General features: G+C 43.5%; 1 protein-coding gene across 1 annotated transcript; it reads left to right on the forward strand.

Moving 5' to 3' along the window:
* Positions 1 to 898: 898 nt before the first annotated feature.
* Positions 899 to 15,647, forward strand: LOC311136769 (DNA polymerase epsilon subunit 4-like). The gene is made up of 4 exons (XM_084171040.1): positions 899 to 1,267; positions 13,637 to 13,721; positions 14,298 to 14,339; positions 15,376 to 15,647. Exons 1-4 carry the CDS (start codon positions 1,016 to 1,018, stop codon positions 15,390 to 15,392), a joined length of 396 nt encoding a protein of 131 aa, XP_084027166.1. The 5' UTR covers positions 899 to 1,015; the 3' UTR covers positions 15,393 to 15,647.
* The last annotated feature ends 1,504 nt before the right edge of the window (positions 15,648 to 17,151 follow it).

Below are 17,151 nucleotides of genomic sequence, written 5' to 3' on the forward strand. Positions count from 1 at the left end.
CCTTACCTCCATAACTTACTACATTCGCACACACTGTATATATATTTTCTGTTGTATTTTTAACTTTATGTTTTGTTTACCCCATATGTAACTCTGTGTTGTTGTTTTTATCGCACTGCTTTGCTTTATCTTGGTCAGGTCACAGTTGTAAATGAGAACTTGTTCTCAACTGGCTTACCTGGTTAAATAAAGGTGAAATAAAATAAAATAAAAAATAAAAATAAAAAGATTTGCTAAAAAGTTATTTATATGCATTTTATATTATTTTGCATATAACTACCCACTCACAAAATAATAGTTTTAAGTGTTACCTGGTAGTTGCGGATCCTTCATCTCTTTCCTTCAAGTCCAGCAGTAGAGACTGATAAAGTGTGTGTGAATGGAGTGGCTCACCATCACTAAACCTCAGGGCATTACCCTGACAATCCTATTAACACCGTGTATTAATATCCATTAGAGACTGATATAGACAAGGCAGCACTAAATCTCTGGACACGCAGCTGGAGCACTTTTCTCTATCCAGCTATATCACATGAATCTAATGTATTGATAAACATTTAACATTATTGAAAGGTAGGCCTATCGAATTCAATATTTATGACAGGTCTATCTACAAACAATTCAAACAATTAATAATTGCACACATTTCTACAGCAATAGAGAAATGGAGATGGCAATTTAATGTAACTGATATGATCTGTCATGTTTTCTATTTAGCATCGTTGGCGTTCTGTAGTAAATGTTTCACAACGTTTAGGAGCGCTGAGGAGTTGTGAACACTCACCCATGTCACATGGGGTTTGTTTGGCTTCGGTTCGAGACAATCATCGCCTCATGAAGTCGGCCATTTCTCCAATCACACACAAGGAATAGTTGGCGGGAGTGAAAGGGGAGGGACATTCGAATGTGTGATTCACGAATTCGAACACATTTTCTACGCTAGTAAAGTAGCACATGCTAGCTACGAACTGTACGTTCGTGGCTACATTTTGACAACTCGTTTGTTTACAAGAGAATGGCGGAAACTGTTGCAGTGCCTGTCGCCCCCTTGGCACCCACAGAGTCGGACCCAGAGCGGTGTGAAGACGAGGAAGAGCTACGGGGGAACGAGGCTGAAGAGAACAACCAACAAACTGGGCCTGTTGCAGCAGCTCCCCAGAACCGTCTCGCGAAGTTACCGCTATCCCGCATCAAGACAATGATGAAAGCCGACCCAGACGTGTCCCTCGCCAGTCAAGAGTCTGTGTTTATCATAGCTAAAGCCACAGTAAGTTAAAACTATTACTTGGAGTAGGTAGCTGTATTAGGGTTTGTTTTCATATTTGGTAGCCTACAGTCAACATGGACTAATGCCATGTAACTACATTTTAGTCATTTAGCAGACGCGTTTTATGGTTAAGTACCTTGCTCAAGGGCACATTTTTCACCTAGTCGGCTCAGGGATTAGAACCAGTGACCTTTCGGTTACTGGCACAACGCTCTTAACCACTAAGCTACCTGCCGCCCCAGTTGATTGATGGTCCTTGATGGTTGTAGTTAGTTAATAGAGTGCCACAGGATGAGTCATAATACCCATAAAACCTAGAGGTCAAACAGGGAAATGGTTCCAATCGTTTTTCCACCATTCATTTTTCCCATAGGGGTTTTTGGAAACACTTAAAATAAGGGCTGTGTTTCGTGTAGGCTTACCCTGGCGTGACGTTTTGTTAACTGTGTAAATCTCTCCAGGACAAGGTGACTTATCAATATATTCGTATGTATTTACCCCCCCAAAATGAAATGCTAATTAGCTGCTAATGTGGCTATCATAAGGAACTACACATGCAATGTTTATCTGGACTAGACTGCCGAATCAAGGCAAAGCTAAGAATCTCTGGATGAACTATATAATGTTAGCTAGATTTAGTAATGAATAAATAGGCTACATTTCTTTAAATTGACAATTCTGTGAACTGTCTTGTGCAAATGTTTTATTGACACAATACCTGTTAGTAAAGGGATCAGCTAGAGATGACGTGCTGGAGCTTGCAGGGATTTGTAGTTTTGCATGATGTCTATTTTGATGCTAATTAGCAGTTTAAAATCTGAGCGTAAATAGAACCGACTATATTGATAAAAGTCACCTCGTCCGAGAGAGATTTACATGGTTATCAAAATGTCATGCCAGGGTGAGCCTACATCAAATCAAATTTTATTGGTCACATACACATATTTGGCAGATGTTATTGTGGTTGTAGCGAAATGCTTCTGTTCCTAGCTCCAACAGTGCAGTAGTATCTAACAATTCACAACAATACACACATCTCAAAGTAAAATAATGGAATTAAGAAATATATAAATATTAGGGCGACAATGTCGGAGTGGCATTGACTAGAATACAGTATATACATATGAAATGAGTAAAACAGTATGTAAACATTATTCAAGTGACCAGTGATTCCATGTCTATGTACATAGGGCAGCAGCCTCTAAGATGCAGGGTTGAGTAACCGAGTGGTAGCCGGCTAGTGACAGTGACTAAGTTCAGGGCAAGATACTGGGTGGTAGCCGGCTAGTGATGGCTATTTAATAGTCTGATGGCCTTGAGATAGAAGCTGTTTTTCAGTCTCTCTGTCCAAGCTTTGATGCACCTTTACTAACCTCTCCTTCTGGATGATAGTGGGGTGAACAGGCCTTGGCTCAGGTGGTTGATGTCCTTGATGATCTTTTTGGCCTTCCTGTGACATCGGGTGCTGTAGGTGTCCTGGAGGGCAGGCAGTGTGCTCCCGGTGATGCGTTGGGCAGACCGCACCACCCTTTGGAGAGCCCTGCGGTTGCGGGCGGTGCAGTTGCCGTACCAGTGGGTGATACAGCCCGACAGGTTGCGCTCAATGGTGCATCTGTAAAAGTTTGTGAGGGTCTTAGGGACCTAGACACATTTCTTCAGCCAGTCTGTGTGGGTGGACCATTTCAGATTGTCAGTGATGTGTACGCAGAGGAACTTGAAGCTTTTCACCTTCTCTACTGTGGTCCTGTGGATGGGGGCATGCTCCCTCTGCTATCTCCTGAAGTCCACATTCAGCTCCTTCATTTGTTGACGTTGAGGGAGAGGTTATTTTCCTGGCAACACTCCGCCAGGGCCCTCACCTCCTCCCTGTAGGCTGTCTCGTCATTGTTGGTAATCAGGCCTACTACTGTTGTCGTCTGCAAACTTGATGATTGAGTTGGAGGCGTGCGTGGCCACGTAGTCATGGGTGAACAGGGAGTACAGGAGGGGGCTGATTACGCACCCTGGTGGGGCCCCTGTGTTGAGGATCAGCGTAGTGGAGGTGTTGTTTCCTACCTTTGCCACCTGGGGCGGCCCATCAGGAAGTCCAGGACCCAGTTGCACAGGGCGGTGTTCAGACCCAGGGCCCCGAGCTTAATGATGAGCTTGGAGGGTACTATGGTCTTGAAGGCTGAGCAGTAGTCAATGAACAGCATTCTTACATAGGCATTCCTCTTGTCCAGATGGGATAGGGCAGTGCGATGTCGATTGCATCGTCTGTGGATCTATTGGGGCAGTATGCAAATTGAGTGGGTTTAGGGTGTCAGGTAAGGTGGAGGTGATATGATCCTTAACTAGCCTCTCAAAGCACTTCATGATGACAGAAGTGAGTGCTACGGGGCGATAGTCATTTAGTTCATTTACCTTTGCTTTCTTGGGTACAGGACATCTTGAAGCAAGACAGCAGACTGGGATAGGGAGAGATTAAATTTGTCCATAAACACTCCAGCCAGCTGGTCATGAAACACAGACCTTATTTGAAGTGTTTCTAAAATCCCCTATGGGAAAAGTGAATGGTGGAAAAACAATTTGAACCATTTCCCTGTTTGACTGCTAGGTTTTATGGGTATTATGACATCTCCACTGTGGGGCTCTATAGCCGACAGTAATTGCGGGCTAGTCTTTGGGTGCTGAAATCAGTCCTTCTTCTTCTTTGGGATTTGGTTGGCGGATCGCATCCAACTTTTAGGTGCATAAAACGCCACCTACTGTACTGGAGTGTGAATACAACAGGTGTAGACCTTACCATGAAATGCTTACTTACAAGCCCTTAACCAACAATGCAGTTCAATAAATAGTTAAGAAAATGTTTACTAAATAAAATAAAATAAAAGGTAACACAATAAAACAACAATAACAAGGCTATATACATTTACATTTTAGTCATTTAGCAGATGCTCTTATCCAGAGCAACTTACAGTTAGTGAGTGCATACATTTTTCATACTGGCCCCCCGTGGGAATCGAACCCACAACCCTGACGTTGCAAGCACCATGCTCTACCAACTGAGCTACAGGGGACCAATCAGGCCTTTATGGCAGAGTGGCCAGACGGAAGCCACTCCTCAGTAAAAGGCACATGACAGCCCGCTTGGAGTTTGCCAAAAGCCACCTAAAGACTCTCAGACCATGAGAAACAAGATTCTCTGGTCTGATGAAACCAGGATTGAACTCTTTGGCCTGAATGCCAAGCGTCACATCTGGAGGAAACCTGGCACCATCCCTATGGTGAATCATGGTGGTGGCAGCATCATGCTGTGGGGATGTTTTTACCGAGTCAATGTGCGGGGGTACAGGTTAGTCGAGGTAATTTGTACATGTAGATAGGGGTAAAGTGACTATACATAGATAATAAACAGAGAGTAGCAGCAGTGTAGAAAACAAAGGTGGGGGGGTCAATGTAAATAGTCTGGATGGCCATTTGTTTAATTGTTCAGCAGTCTTATGGCTTGGGGGTAGAAGCTGTTAAGGAGCCTTTTGGACCTAGACTGGGCGCTCCGGTACCACTTGCCGTGCGGTAGCAGAGAGAGCAGTGTATGACTTGGGTGACTGGAGTCCTTGACAAATTTTTGTGCCTTCCTCTGACACCGCCTAGTATGTAGGTCCTGGATGGCAGGAAGCTTGGCCCCAGTGATGTACTGGGCCATACGCAATACCCTCTGTAGTGCCTTGCGGTCGGATGCCGAGCAGTTGCCATACCAGGCGGTGATGCAACTGGTCAGGATGCTCTCAATGGTGCAGTGGTATAACTTTTTGTGGCTCTGGGGACCCATGCCAAGTATTTTCAGTCTCCTGAGGGGGAAAAGGTGTTGTCGTGCCCTCTTCACGACTGTCTTGATGTGTTTGGACCATGATAGTTTGTTGGTGATGTGGACGCCAAAGAACTTTAAACTCTCGACCCGCTCCACTATAGCCCCGTCGATGTGAATGGGGGCGTGTTCGGCCCTCCTTTTCCTGTAGTCCACGATCAGCTCCTTTGTCTTGCTCACGTTGAGGGAGAGGTTGTTGTCCTGGCACCACACTGCCAGGTCTCTGACCTCCTCCCTATAAGCTGTCTCATCATTGTCAGTGATCAGGCCTACCACTGATGTGTCGTCAGCAAACTTAATGATGGTGTTGGAGTCGTGCTTGCCATGCAGTCGTGGGTGAACAGGGAGTACAGGAGGGGACTAAGCACACACCCCGGAGGGGCCCCCGTGTTGAGGATCAGCGTGGCAGATGTGTTGTTGCCTACCCTTACCACCTGGGGGCGGCCCGTCAGGCGGTCCAGGATCCAGTTGCAGAGGGAGGTGTTTAGTCCCAGGGTCCTTAGCTTAGTGATGAGCTTTGTGGGCACTATGATGTTGAATGCTGAGCTGTCGTCAATGAACAGTATTCTCACATAGGTGTTCCTTTTGTTCAGGTGGGAAAGGGCAGTGTGGAGTGTGATTGAGATTGCGTCATCTGTGTTTCCGGGATGATGGTGTTGATGTGAGACATGACCAACCTTTCAAAGCACTTCATGGCTACCGACGTGAGTGCAACGGGGCAGTAGTCATTTAGGCAGGTTACCTTCACTTTCTTGGGCACAGGGACTATGGTGGTCTGCTTGAAACATGTAGGAATTACAGACTCGGTCAGGGAAAGTTGAAAATGTCAGTGAAGACACTTGCCAGTTGGTCCGCGCATGCTCGGAGTACACGTCCTGGTAATGTGTCTGGCCCCGCGGCCTTGTGAATGTTGACTTGTTTAAAGGTCTTGCTCACTTCGGCAATGGAGAGTGTGATCACACAGTCGTCCGGAACAGCTGGTGCACTCATGCATGCTTCAGTGTTGCTTACCTCGAAGCGAGCATAAAAGGTATTTAGCTCGTCTGGTAGACTCGCATCACTGGGCAGCTCACGACTGGGTTTCCCTTTGTAGTCCGTAATAGTTTGCAAACCCTGCCACATCCGACGAGCGTCAAAGCCAGTGTAGTAGGATTCAATATTAGTCCTGTATTGACGCTTTGCCTGTTTGATGGTCTAGAGTTTTATTTTTCTTCTCTGGTTGCACATGTGACATGCTGGTAGAAATGAGGTAAAATTGATGTAATTTGTCTGCATTAAAGTCCCCGGCCACTAGGAGCGCCGCTTCTGGATGAGCATTTTCTTGTTTGCTTATGGCCTTATACAGCTCGTTGAGTGCGGTCTTAGTGCCAGCATCGGTTTGTGGTGGTAAATAGACGGCTATGAAAAATATAGATTAAAACTCTTGGTAGATAGTGTGGTCTACAGCTTATCATGAGGTACTCTACCTCAGGCGAGCAATACCTCGAGACTTCTTTAATATTAGACATCGCGCACCAGCTGTTATTGACAAATAGACACACACCCCCACCCCTCGTCTTACCAGATGTAGCTGTTCTGTCCTGCCGATGCACGGAAAACCCAGCCAACTGTATATTATCCGTGTCGTCGTTCAGCCACGACTCAGTGAAACATAAGATATTACAGTTTTTAATGTCGCGTTGGTAGGATAGTCTTGAACGGAGATCATCCAGTTTATTCTCAAGTGATTGCACTTTGGCCAATAGAATGGATGGTAGAGGTGGGGTTACCCACTCGCTGACAAATTCTCACAAGGCACCCCGATCTCCGCCCCCTGACGGGGATTTGGGCCTGGTCTCAGAGAAACAGTATATCCTTCGTGTGAAACTCATTAAAGAAAAGATCTTCGTCCAGTTCGAGTTGAGTAATCGCTGTTCTGATATCCAGAAGCTCTTTTCGGTCATAAGAGACAGTAGCAGCAACATTATGTACAAAATAAGTTACAAACAATGCGAAAAAACACACAAAATAACACAGTTGGTTAGGAGCCCGTAAAACGGCAGCCATCCCCTCCGGCGCCATTATCTCCGTCTTGGTACATTATACTTTCTTCACGACACCTCCTGCACTACTGACTCTGGCCACTTCAACCTGCCTCTTTCGCACTGGGCACCCCTACAGTTAACACACACAACTTTATCCACCGAAACTACACAATGCTCTGTCCAATGCCCTCCTGCACACTTCCCACATCTTGGAATCTCCTTCCTACGCACTGTTGCGACGTTCCACCTGAATAGAGCAGTGGATTCGGCACAATAGCTCTAACAGGATAACTGATATATCCTAACGTGACCTTGTCGGGTAAAGACTCTTGACTCAAAACTCAAAAGGATTGACAGTGACTCCTCTTTTTCACTGGTACTGTACATACAGTGGGGGAAAAAAGTATTTAGTCAGCCACCAATTGTGCAAGTTCTCCCACTTAAAAAGATGAGAGAGGCCTGTAATTTTCATCATAGGTACACGTCAACTATGACAGACAAAATGAGAAAAAAAATCCAGAAAATCACATTGTAGGATTTTTAATGAATTTATTTAAAATAAGTATTTGGTCAATAACAAAAGTTTCTCAATACTTTGTTATATACCCTTTGTTGGCAATGACACAGGTCAAACGTTTTCTGTAAGTCTTCACAAGGTTTTCACACACTGTTGCTGGTATTTTGGCCCATTCCTCCATGCAGATCTCCTCTAGAGCAGTGATGTTTTGGGGCTGTCGCTGGGCAACACGGACTTTCAACTCCCTCCAAAGATTTTCTATGGGGTTGAGATCTGGAGACTGGCTAGGCCACTCCAGGACCTTGAAATTCTTCTTACGAAGCCACTCCCTCGTTGCCCGGGTGGTGTGTTTGGGATCATTGTCATGCTGAAAGACCCAGCCACGTTTCATCTTCAATGCCCTTGCTGATGGAAGGAGGTTTTCACTCAAAATCTCACGATACATGGCCCCATTCATTATTTCCTTTACACGGATCAGTCGTCCTGGTCCCTTTGCAGAAAAACAGCCCCAAAGCATGATGTTTCCACCCCCATGCTTCACAGTAGTTATGGTGTTCTTTGGATGCAACTCAGCATTCTTTGTCCTCCAAACACGACGAGTTGAGTTTTTACCAAAAAGTTCTATTTTGGTTTCATCTGACCATATGACATTCTCCCAATCCTCTTCTGGATCATCCAAATGCACTCTAGCAAACTTCAGACGGGCCTGGACATGTACTGGCTTAAGCAGGGGGACACGTCTGGGACAGCAGGATTTGAGTCCCTGGCGGCGTAGTGTGTTACTGATGGTAGGCTTTGTTACTTTGGTCCCAGCTCTCTGCAGGTCATTCACTAGGTCCCCCGTGTGGTTCTGGGATTTTTGCTCACCGTTCTTGTGATCATTTTGACCCCACGGGGTGAGATCTTGCGTGGAGCCCCAGATCGAGGGAGATTATCAGTGGTCTTGTATGTCTTCCATTTCCTAATAATTGCTCCCACAGTTGATTTCTTCAAACCAAGCTGCTTACCTATTGCAGATTCAGTCTTCCCAGCCTGGTGCAGGTCTACAATTTTGTTTCTGGTGTCCTTTGACAGCTCTTTGGTCTTGGCCATAGTGGAGTTTGGAGTGTGACTGTTTGAGGTTGTGGACAGGTGTCTTTTATACTGATAACAAGTTCAAACAGGTGCCATTAATACAGGTAACGAGTGGAGGACAGAGGAACCTCTTAAAGAAGAAGTTACAGGTCTGTGAGAGCCAGAAATCTTGCTTGTTTGTAGGTGACCAAATACTTAAAATCTCAATAGAAATGTGGTTTTGGTGTAACAGTAACGTTATTGGCCTACTATTATATTTGTTTGTGTTATGTAAAATGCAAATTAATCATTATGTTGTCTTGCGAGACATTGACTCAGCTTTGATCTAACTTTACTAAACAAGCACCCTTGTGAGAAGTGATAATCTTCTATTTGTAGTAATAATAAGTGAGGAGTAGGAGTATTAGGCATAGGCAACAGATCTTGATTAGATGTAATTTTAAGCGATTGGTGCGCCCTTCGTGGTGCTGAATTTAGCGCCAGGATCGCGCAATGATGTTAAAGAAGTTGAACCAACTTGTGGTGTTGAGGGATAGCTCTGCCATTCGGCCAGTTCAGGAACAAACAACAATAATTTGCAGTAGGCCTATGACTACGTGGTGTAGCTATTTGTAGGCTATAGCCTAATGTAAATACAAATACATATGGCTTAATATCATTGCACGGAGAGCTTTATTGTGAGTAGGCATTTCATTGTATTGTGTAGCTATGCTTACACACTGTATCATAAATACATTTTGATTTGATTAGCTTGAACACATGGCTACAATATACCCTATTACAGAATAAAAGAAAACAGGTGAACTATCAATTCATATAATTTATTTGCATTGGTTAAACATGCTATCAAATCAATTGGCCAAGTAGTGAACATAAATCATTACTATGTAGAATTGAAGGAAATAATTTTTCAAACAGCCATAAAATCAAGCTTTTGGTGTGGTGTATTCACACATCTCAATGAACTATAACCTAAATGCATTATTAGCTCCAACTTGTCCCAATTCGCATTTCCAATTGCCCTTCCTGACATACCAAGCTAGAACGGGCCCTGCGTCTTAACCAATAGCCAATATAGGCTAGATATCCCAAGCAGGTATACAGCAACTTCCAGAGAGGGTCAGGCTCATTGGGCTTTGCGGTGGCCATTCTGGTTTGGGTGTCCTCGGCAGGACGCTGTCGCCGTAAACAAGTGGTCACATATCGTTCTGGGTTCCACTGCACAAGAGGGGGTTCATGGAGTTTTATGAACATCAATGTAGACACACAGTGAATTTGTGACTTTTTTTCAGCGTTCTGATTGGCCAAAGTGGTCATGCCTCCGACAGGCTTCAGCAGTGCACACACAAAGCCTGTAGTTCTTCTTCTCGCCACTGCCAGAGAGAAGACAGGGAAGAAACCACCATTTTACAGTTGAAGTCGAAAGTTTACATACACTTAGGTTGGAGTCATTAAAACTCGTTTTTCAACCACTCCACAAATGTCTTGTTAACAAACTATAGTTTTGGCAAGTCAGTTACGACATCTACTTTGTGCATGACACAAGTAATTTTTCCAACAATTGTTTACAGACAGATTATTTCACTTATAATTCACTGTATCACAATTCCAGTGGGTCAGAAGTTGACTGTGCCTTTTACACTAAGTTGACTGTGCCTTTTAAACAGCTTGGAAAATTCCAGAAAATTATGTCATGGCTTTAGAAGCTTCTGATAGGCTAATTGACATAATTTGAGTCAATTGAAGGTGTACCTGTGGATGTATTTCAAGGCCTACCTTCAAACTCAGTGCCTCTTTGCTTGACATCATTGGAAAATCAAAATAAATCAGCCAAGACCTCAGAAAAAAATTGTAGACCTCCACAAGTCTGGTTCATCCTTGGGAGCAATTTCCAAATGCCTGAAGGTACCACATTCATCGGTACAAACAATAGTACGCAAGTATAAACACCATGGGACCACGCAGCCGTCATACCGCTCAGGATGTAAACGAGTTCTGTCTCATAGAGATGAACGTACTTTGGTGCGAAAAGTGCAAATCAATCCCAGAACAACAGCAAAGGACCTTGTGAAGATGCTGGAGGAAACAGGTACAAAAGTATCTACAGTGAGGGAAAAAGGTATTTGATCCCCTGCTGATTTTGTACGTTTGCCCACTGACAAAGAAATGATTAGTCTATAATTTTAATGGTAGGTTTATTTGAACAGTGAGAGACAGAATAACAACAAAAAAATCCAGAAAAAAACGCATGTAAAAAATGTTATTAATTGATTTGCATTTTAATGAGGGAAATAAGTATTTCACCCCTCTGCAAAACATTACTTAGTACTTGGTGGCAATACCCTTGTTGGCAATCAGAGGTCAGACGTTTCTTGTAGTTGGCCACCAGGCTTGCACACATCTCAGGAGGGATTTTGTCCCACTCCTCTTTGCAGATCTTCTCCAAATCATTAAGGTTTCGAGGCTGAGGCTGACGTTTGGCAACTCGAACCTTCAGCTTCCTCCACAGATTTTCTATGGGATTAAGGTCTGGAGACTGGCTAGGCCACTCCAGGACCTTAATGTGCTTCTTCTTGAGCCACTCCTTTGTTGCCTTGGCCGTGTGTTTTGGGTCATTGTCATGCTGGAATACCCATCCACGACCCATTTTCAATGCCCTGGCTGAGGGAAGGAGGTTCTCACCCAAGATTTGACGGTACATGGCCCCGTCCATCGTCCCTTTGATGCGGTGAAGTTGTCCTGTCCCCTTAGCAGGAAAACACCCCCAAAGCATAATGTTTCCACCTCCATGTTTGACGGTGGGGATGGTGTTCTTGAGGTCATGGGCAGAATTCCTCTTCCTCCAAACTCGGCGAGTTGAGTTGATGCCAAAGAGCTCGATTTTGGTCTCATCTGACCACAACACTTTCACCCAGTTCTCCTCTGAATCATTCAGATGTTCACTGGCAAACTTCAGACGGGCCTGTATATGTGCATTCTTGAGCAGGGGGACCTTGCGGGCGCTGTAGGATTTCAGTCCTTCACGGCGTAGTGTGTTACCAATTGTTTTCTTGGTGACTATGGTCCCAGCTGCCGTGAGAGCATTGACAAGATCCTCCCGTGTAGTTCTGGGCTGATTCCTCACCGTTTCCATGATCATTGCAATTCCACAAGGTGAGATCTTGCATGGAGCCCCAGGCCGAGGGAGATTGACAGTTATTTTGTGTTTCTTTCATTTGCGAATAATCGCACCAACTGTTGTCACCTTCTCACCAAGCTGCTTGGCGATGGTCTTGTAGCCCATTCCAGCCTTGTGTAGGTCTACAATCTTGTCCCTGACATCCTTGGAGAGCTCTTTGGTGTTGGCCATGGTGGAGAGTTTGGAATCTGATTGATTGATTGCTTCTGTGGACAGGTGTCTTTTATACAGGTAACAAGCTGAGATTAGGAGCACTCCCTTTAAGAGTGTGCTCCTAATCTCAGCTCGTTACCTGTATAAAAGACACCTGGGAGCCAGAAATCTTTCTGATTGAGAGGGGGTCAAATACTTATTTCCCTCATTAAAATGCAAATCAATTTATAACATTTTTGACATGCGTTTTTCCTGATTTTTTTGTTGTTGTTATTCTGTCTCTCACTGTTCAAATAAACCTACCATTAAAATTACAGACTGATCATTTCTTTGTCAGTGGGCAAACGTACAAAATCAGCAGGGGATCAAATACGTTTTTCCCTCACTGTATATCCACAGTAAAACGAGTCCTATATTGACATAACCTAAAAGGCCGCTCAGCAAAGAAGAAGCCACTGCTCCAAAACTGCCATAAAAAAGCCAGACTACGGTTTGCAACCGCACATGGGGACAAAGATTGTACTTTTTGGAGAAATGTCCTCTGGTCTGATGAAACAAAAATAGAACTGTTTGGCCATAATGACCATCTTTATGTTTGGAGGAAAAGGGGTGAGCTTGCAAGCCGAAGAACACCATTCCAACCGTGAAGCACGGGGGTGGCAGCATCATGCTGTGGGGGTGCCTTGCTGCAGGAGGGACTAGTGCACTTCACAAAATAGATGGCATCATGAGGAAGGAAAATTATGTGGATATATTGAAGCAACATCTCAAGACATCAGTCAGAAAGTTAAAGCTTGGTCGCAAATGGGTCTTCCAAATGGACAATGACCCCAAGCATACTTCCAAAGTTGTGGCAAAATGCCTTAAGGACAACAAAGTCCAGGTATTAGAGTGGCCGTCGCAAAGCCCTGACCTCAATCCTATAGAAAATGTGAGGGCAGAACTGAAAAAGCGTGTGCGAGCAAGGAGGCCTACAAACCTGACTCAGTTACACCAGCTCTGTCAGGAGGAATGGGCCAAAGTTCACCCAACTTATTGTGGGAAGCTTGTGGAAGGCTACCCGAAACGTTGGACCCAAGTTAAACAATTTAAAGGCAATGCTACCAAATACTTATTGAGTGTATGTAAACTTCTGACCCACTGGGAATGTCATGAAATAAATAAAAGCTGAAATAAATCATTCTCTCTACTATTATTCTGACATTTCACATTCTTCAAATAAAGTGGTGATCCCAACTGACCTAAGACAGGGAATTTTTACTAGGATTAAATGTCAGGAATTGTGAAAAACTGAGTTTGGCTAAGGTGTATGTAAACTTCCGACTTCAACTGTACCTACCTCTAGGCTGCTATACATATTTATTTGGTTAGTCATTCTATCGTTTTTCATGGAATGTTAGTGGTAATTAAATATAATTTATTTAGAATTCATCAGAATGAATTTTCCAGAATAGTTTTACTAGCTCCGTGTATTCTAAAATTGAAAAGTGAGGGAGCGCCATTCCTCCGTGCTCCGGCAGCATTACATCCCTGGATGTTACTCACTGTATACTAAACTTCAGTTCATGTCTTCCAGGAACTTTTTGTTGAGATGATTGCCAAAGATGCCCTGGTGTATGCCCATCAAGGAAAGAGGAAAACTTTGCAGAGGAAAGATTTAGGTTAGTAATGTCAAGTGGACATACGGTACACCAAACATTGATCCTATATACCATATGCTTATTGCTTAGTGTAGGTTCTGGAGAGCCACAGGGTTTGCAGACTTTAGTTCCATCCCAGTACTAAACACTTATTAGGCCTATACCTGATTCAAATGATTGAGGTCTTGAATCAGGTGTTTGTCTGCAGCTACAGCAAAAATGTGTACTGTTGGGAGTATTTGAGTTGGTGTGCAGGCTTTTGTTCTACCTCAGCCCTAAGACCTTGATAAGTTGAATCAGGTATAGACCTAACTCACCAAGACCAGGATTGGTGGCCACTTAGGCTAGCCCAGGGGTAGGCAACCCTAGTCCTGGAGTGCCGCAGGCACTTCATGTTTTTTTATTAAACGACCTAGAAGACCATGTGTGTTGAATTCATCACTGAACTGATCAATTAGCTCAGTTGGTCAGGTGTGGTGCCCAGTTGGAACAAAATCCAGCAGTACCTGTGGCACTCCTGGAACAGCGTTGCCTACCCCTGGGCTAGCCTTTGACTAGTTGTTCCTAACTATTTTGTTTGTTTGTTTCCACTAACAGACAATGCAATCGAGGCCATAGATGAGTTTGCTTTTCTGGAAGGTAAGTTCTCGTCCAAGCATGCTTCTTTACTAAACCTGTACCATATTTCTATCCTTGTCAGATTGCTAATCAATTTTTGGAATTGAATGATCCTGCTGTGATGAATTAGCCTGATTAATTGGCAATACTGAATCGGTAATAAATCAAATAAAAGTTTATGGGTCGCGTACTCATATCTGCAGGTGTTATAGCAGGTACAGCAAAAATGCTTATGTTACTAGCTCCAACAGTGCAGTAGAATGTCTTGCAAATAAAATACTAATAATCAAAACAAGAAATCAAGAAATAACAATCCAAAGTAGATATATAGTAATTTATATATAACAGCCTCAATTCGTCAGGGCATGGACACTACAAGATGTTGAAAACGTTCCACAGGGATGCTGGCTCATGTTGACTTCAATGCTTCACTCAGTTGTGTCAAGTTGGCTGGACGTCATTGGGTGGTGGACCATTCTTGATACACACGGGAAGCTGTTGAGCGTGAAAAACCCAGCAGCGTTGCAGTTCTTGAAGCACTCAAACCAGTGCGCCTGGCACCTTCTACCATACCCTGTTCAAATGCACTTACATATTTTGTCTTGCCCATTCACCCTCTGAATGGCACACATACACAATCCATGTCTTAAGGCTTAGAAATCCTTCTTTAACCTGTCTCCTCCCCTTCATCTACAATAAGGAATCATAGGCTTCACCTGGATTCACCTGGTCAGTCTATGTCATGGAAAGAGCAGGTGTTCCTAATGTCTTGTACACAGTGTGATAGACACACACACACACACACACAAGGTGTCTTCAGAAAGTATTCATACCCCTTGACATATTCCATATTTCATTGTTGTTTTCTCACCCATCTACACACAATACCCCATAATGCAACACAATATCAGGAAGGTGTTCTTAATGTTTTATAAACTCAGTGTGTGTGTGTATGTATATATATATATATATATATTATTAATAGATTTGTGTATATATATTAATAGATTTGTATAGTATGTTTGACAGTATCTTTTTTTTCTCTATGTTTTTAAAGGCACTCTAGATGCCTAAACACTCTCAGAAGAAAGAAGGCAGTTCAAGGATCAGAGGCATTTGGAAGACAGACTGACCTGTCTTGCTTTTGAAGTGACATCACTGAGGTTTTGGTACTGGTCACAAGTAGTTCCCTTCCTGAACATGTACAGTATATACTGACATCAGTGATGATCCTCCCTCAGTTAGTCTTGTATGTAAGGAGCCATTTTTTTGTTTTTGTTAATAATTTGAGTTATGTTAAATAAATCATACAAATGTTTGTAAATCTAATAATTGTCGTTTTATTCAAGAAAGCTTTATTGGGAAATGTCATTTTTTTCAAAAGATGTCAGAAATACATCCATCTTCATTTAGTATTCCATAGTGTCCAGCTGTTTAGGCAACAGCTACACTGTGCCAGTTTCCAATGTGAGGAGAATATTGACTTAACATTTTAATAAAATGAAAAGTACGAGACATCAAATTCTATCCAGCCAAAATCATCTAAAACCTCTAGCAGACACAATGCTTTACAGGGGGTCTAGCAAATGACCAGGTCTATATTTTGCGGCCTAAGGGTAAAGACGTTGGGCATTTCCTTTCCTAATGTCTATTACTCTGTCTGCAGGTTCGGAGCTTAGACTATATTTACGTATCATACCATTATATCCTGTTTGTTTTGCTGTTTCTATAAACTATCGGGCTAGAGAGAGGGACTTGAGCTGCAGGACAGGTCCATAATCAAAAAAGCATAATATGAGCTTTTCTGAAGATTATGACGGCTCACGCCAGGACAGACACACATGCCAGGGAAAGTGGCTGTGCTGGTGGTCTGGGGCTATGGCAAATGAAATGTATCTGGAGAAAATCAAGGCTGGACAAAAAATACACAACATTTTATGTGCTCCTTGTGCGTTCCTGAATATATTTGCTTTAGTGTATCAACAGAATAATGGGTTGAGTGCAGTTTAGCCCACCTCCCATGATAGACTATTGCTGCAGAACAATATACAGTGGGGAGAACAAGTATTTGATACACTGCCGATTTTGCAGGTTTTCCTACTTACAAAGCATGTAGAGGTCTGTCATTTTTATCATAGGTACACTTCAACTGTGAGAGACGGAATCTAAAACAAAAATCCAGAAAATCACATTGGATGATTTGTAAGTAATTAATTTGCATTTTATTGCATGACATAAGTTTTTGATACATCAGAAAAGCAGAACTTAATATTTGGTACAGAAACCTTTGTTTGCAATTACAGAGATAATACGTTTCCTGTAGGTCTTGACCAGGTTTGCACACACTGCAGCAGGGATAATGGCCCACTTCTCCATACCTTCTCCAGATCCTTCAGGTTTCGGGGCTGTCGCTGGGCAATACGGACTTTCAGCTCCCTCCAAAGATTTTCTATTGGGTTCAGGTCTGGAGACTGGCTAGGCCACTCCAGGACCTTGAGATGCTTCTTACGGAGCCACTCCTTAGTTGCCCTGGCTGTGTGTTTTGGGTCGTTGTCATGCTGGAAGACCCAGCCACGATCCATCTTCAATGCTCTTACTGAGGGAAGGAGGTTGTTGGCCAAGATCTCGCGATACATGGCCCCATCCATCCTCCCCTCAATACGGTGCAGTCGTCCTGTCCCCTTTCCACCTCCATGCTTCACGGTTGGGATGGTGTTCTTGGGGTTGTACTCATCCTTCTTCTTCCTCCAAACACGGCGAGTGGAATTTAGACCAAAAAGCTCTATTTTTGTCTCATCAGACCACATGACCTTCTCCCATTCCTCCTCTGGAT

The sequence above is a fragment of the Coregonus lavaretus genome (genome assembly GCF_964263955.1).
Source record: "Coregonus lavaretus genome assembly, chromosome: 11".
Lineage (NCBI taxonomy): Eukaryota > Metazoa > Chordata > Actinopteri > Salmoniformes > Salmonidae > Coregonus > Coregonus lavaretus.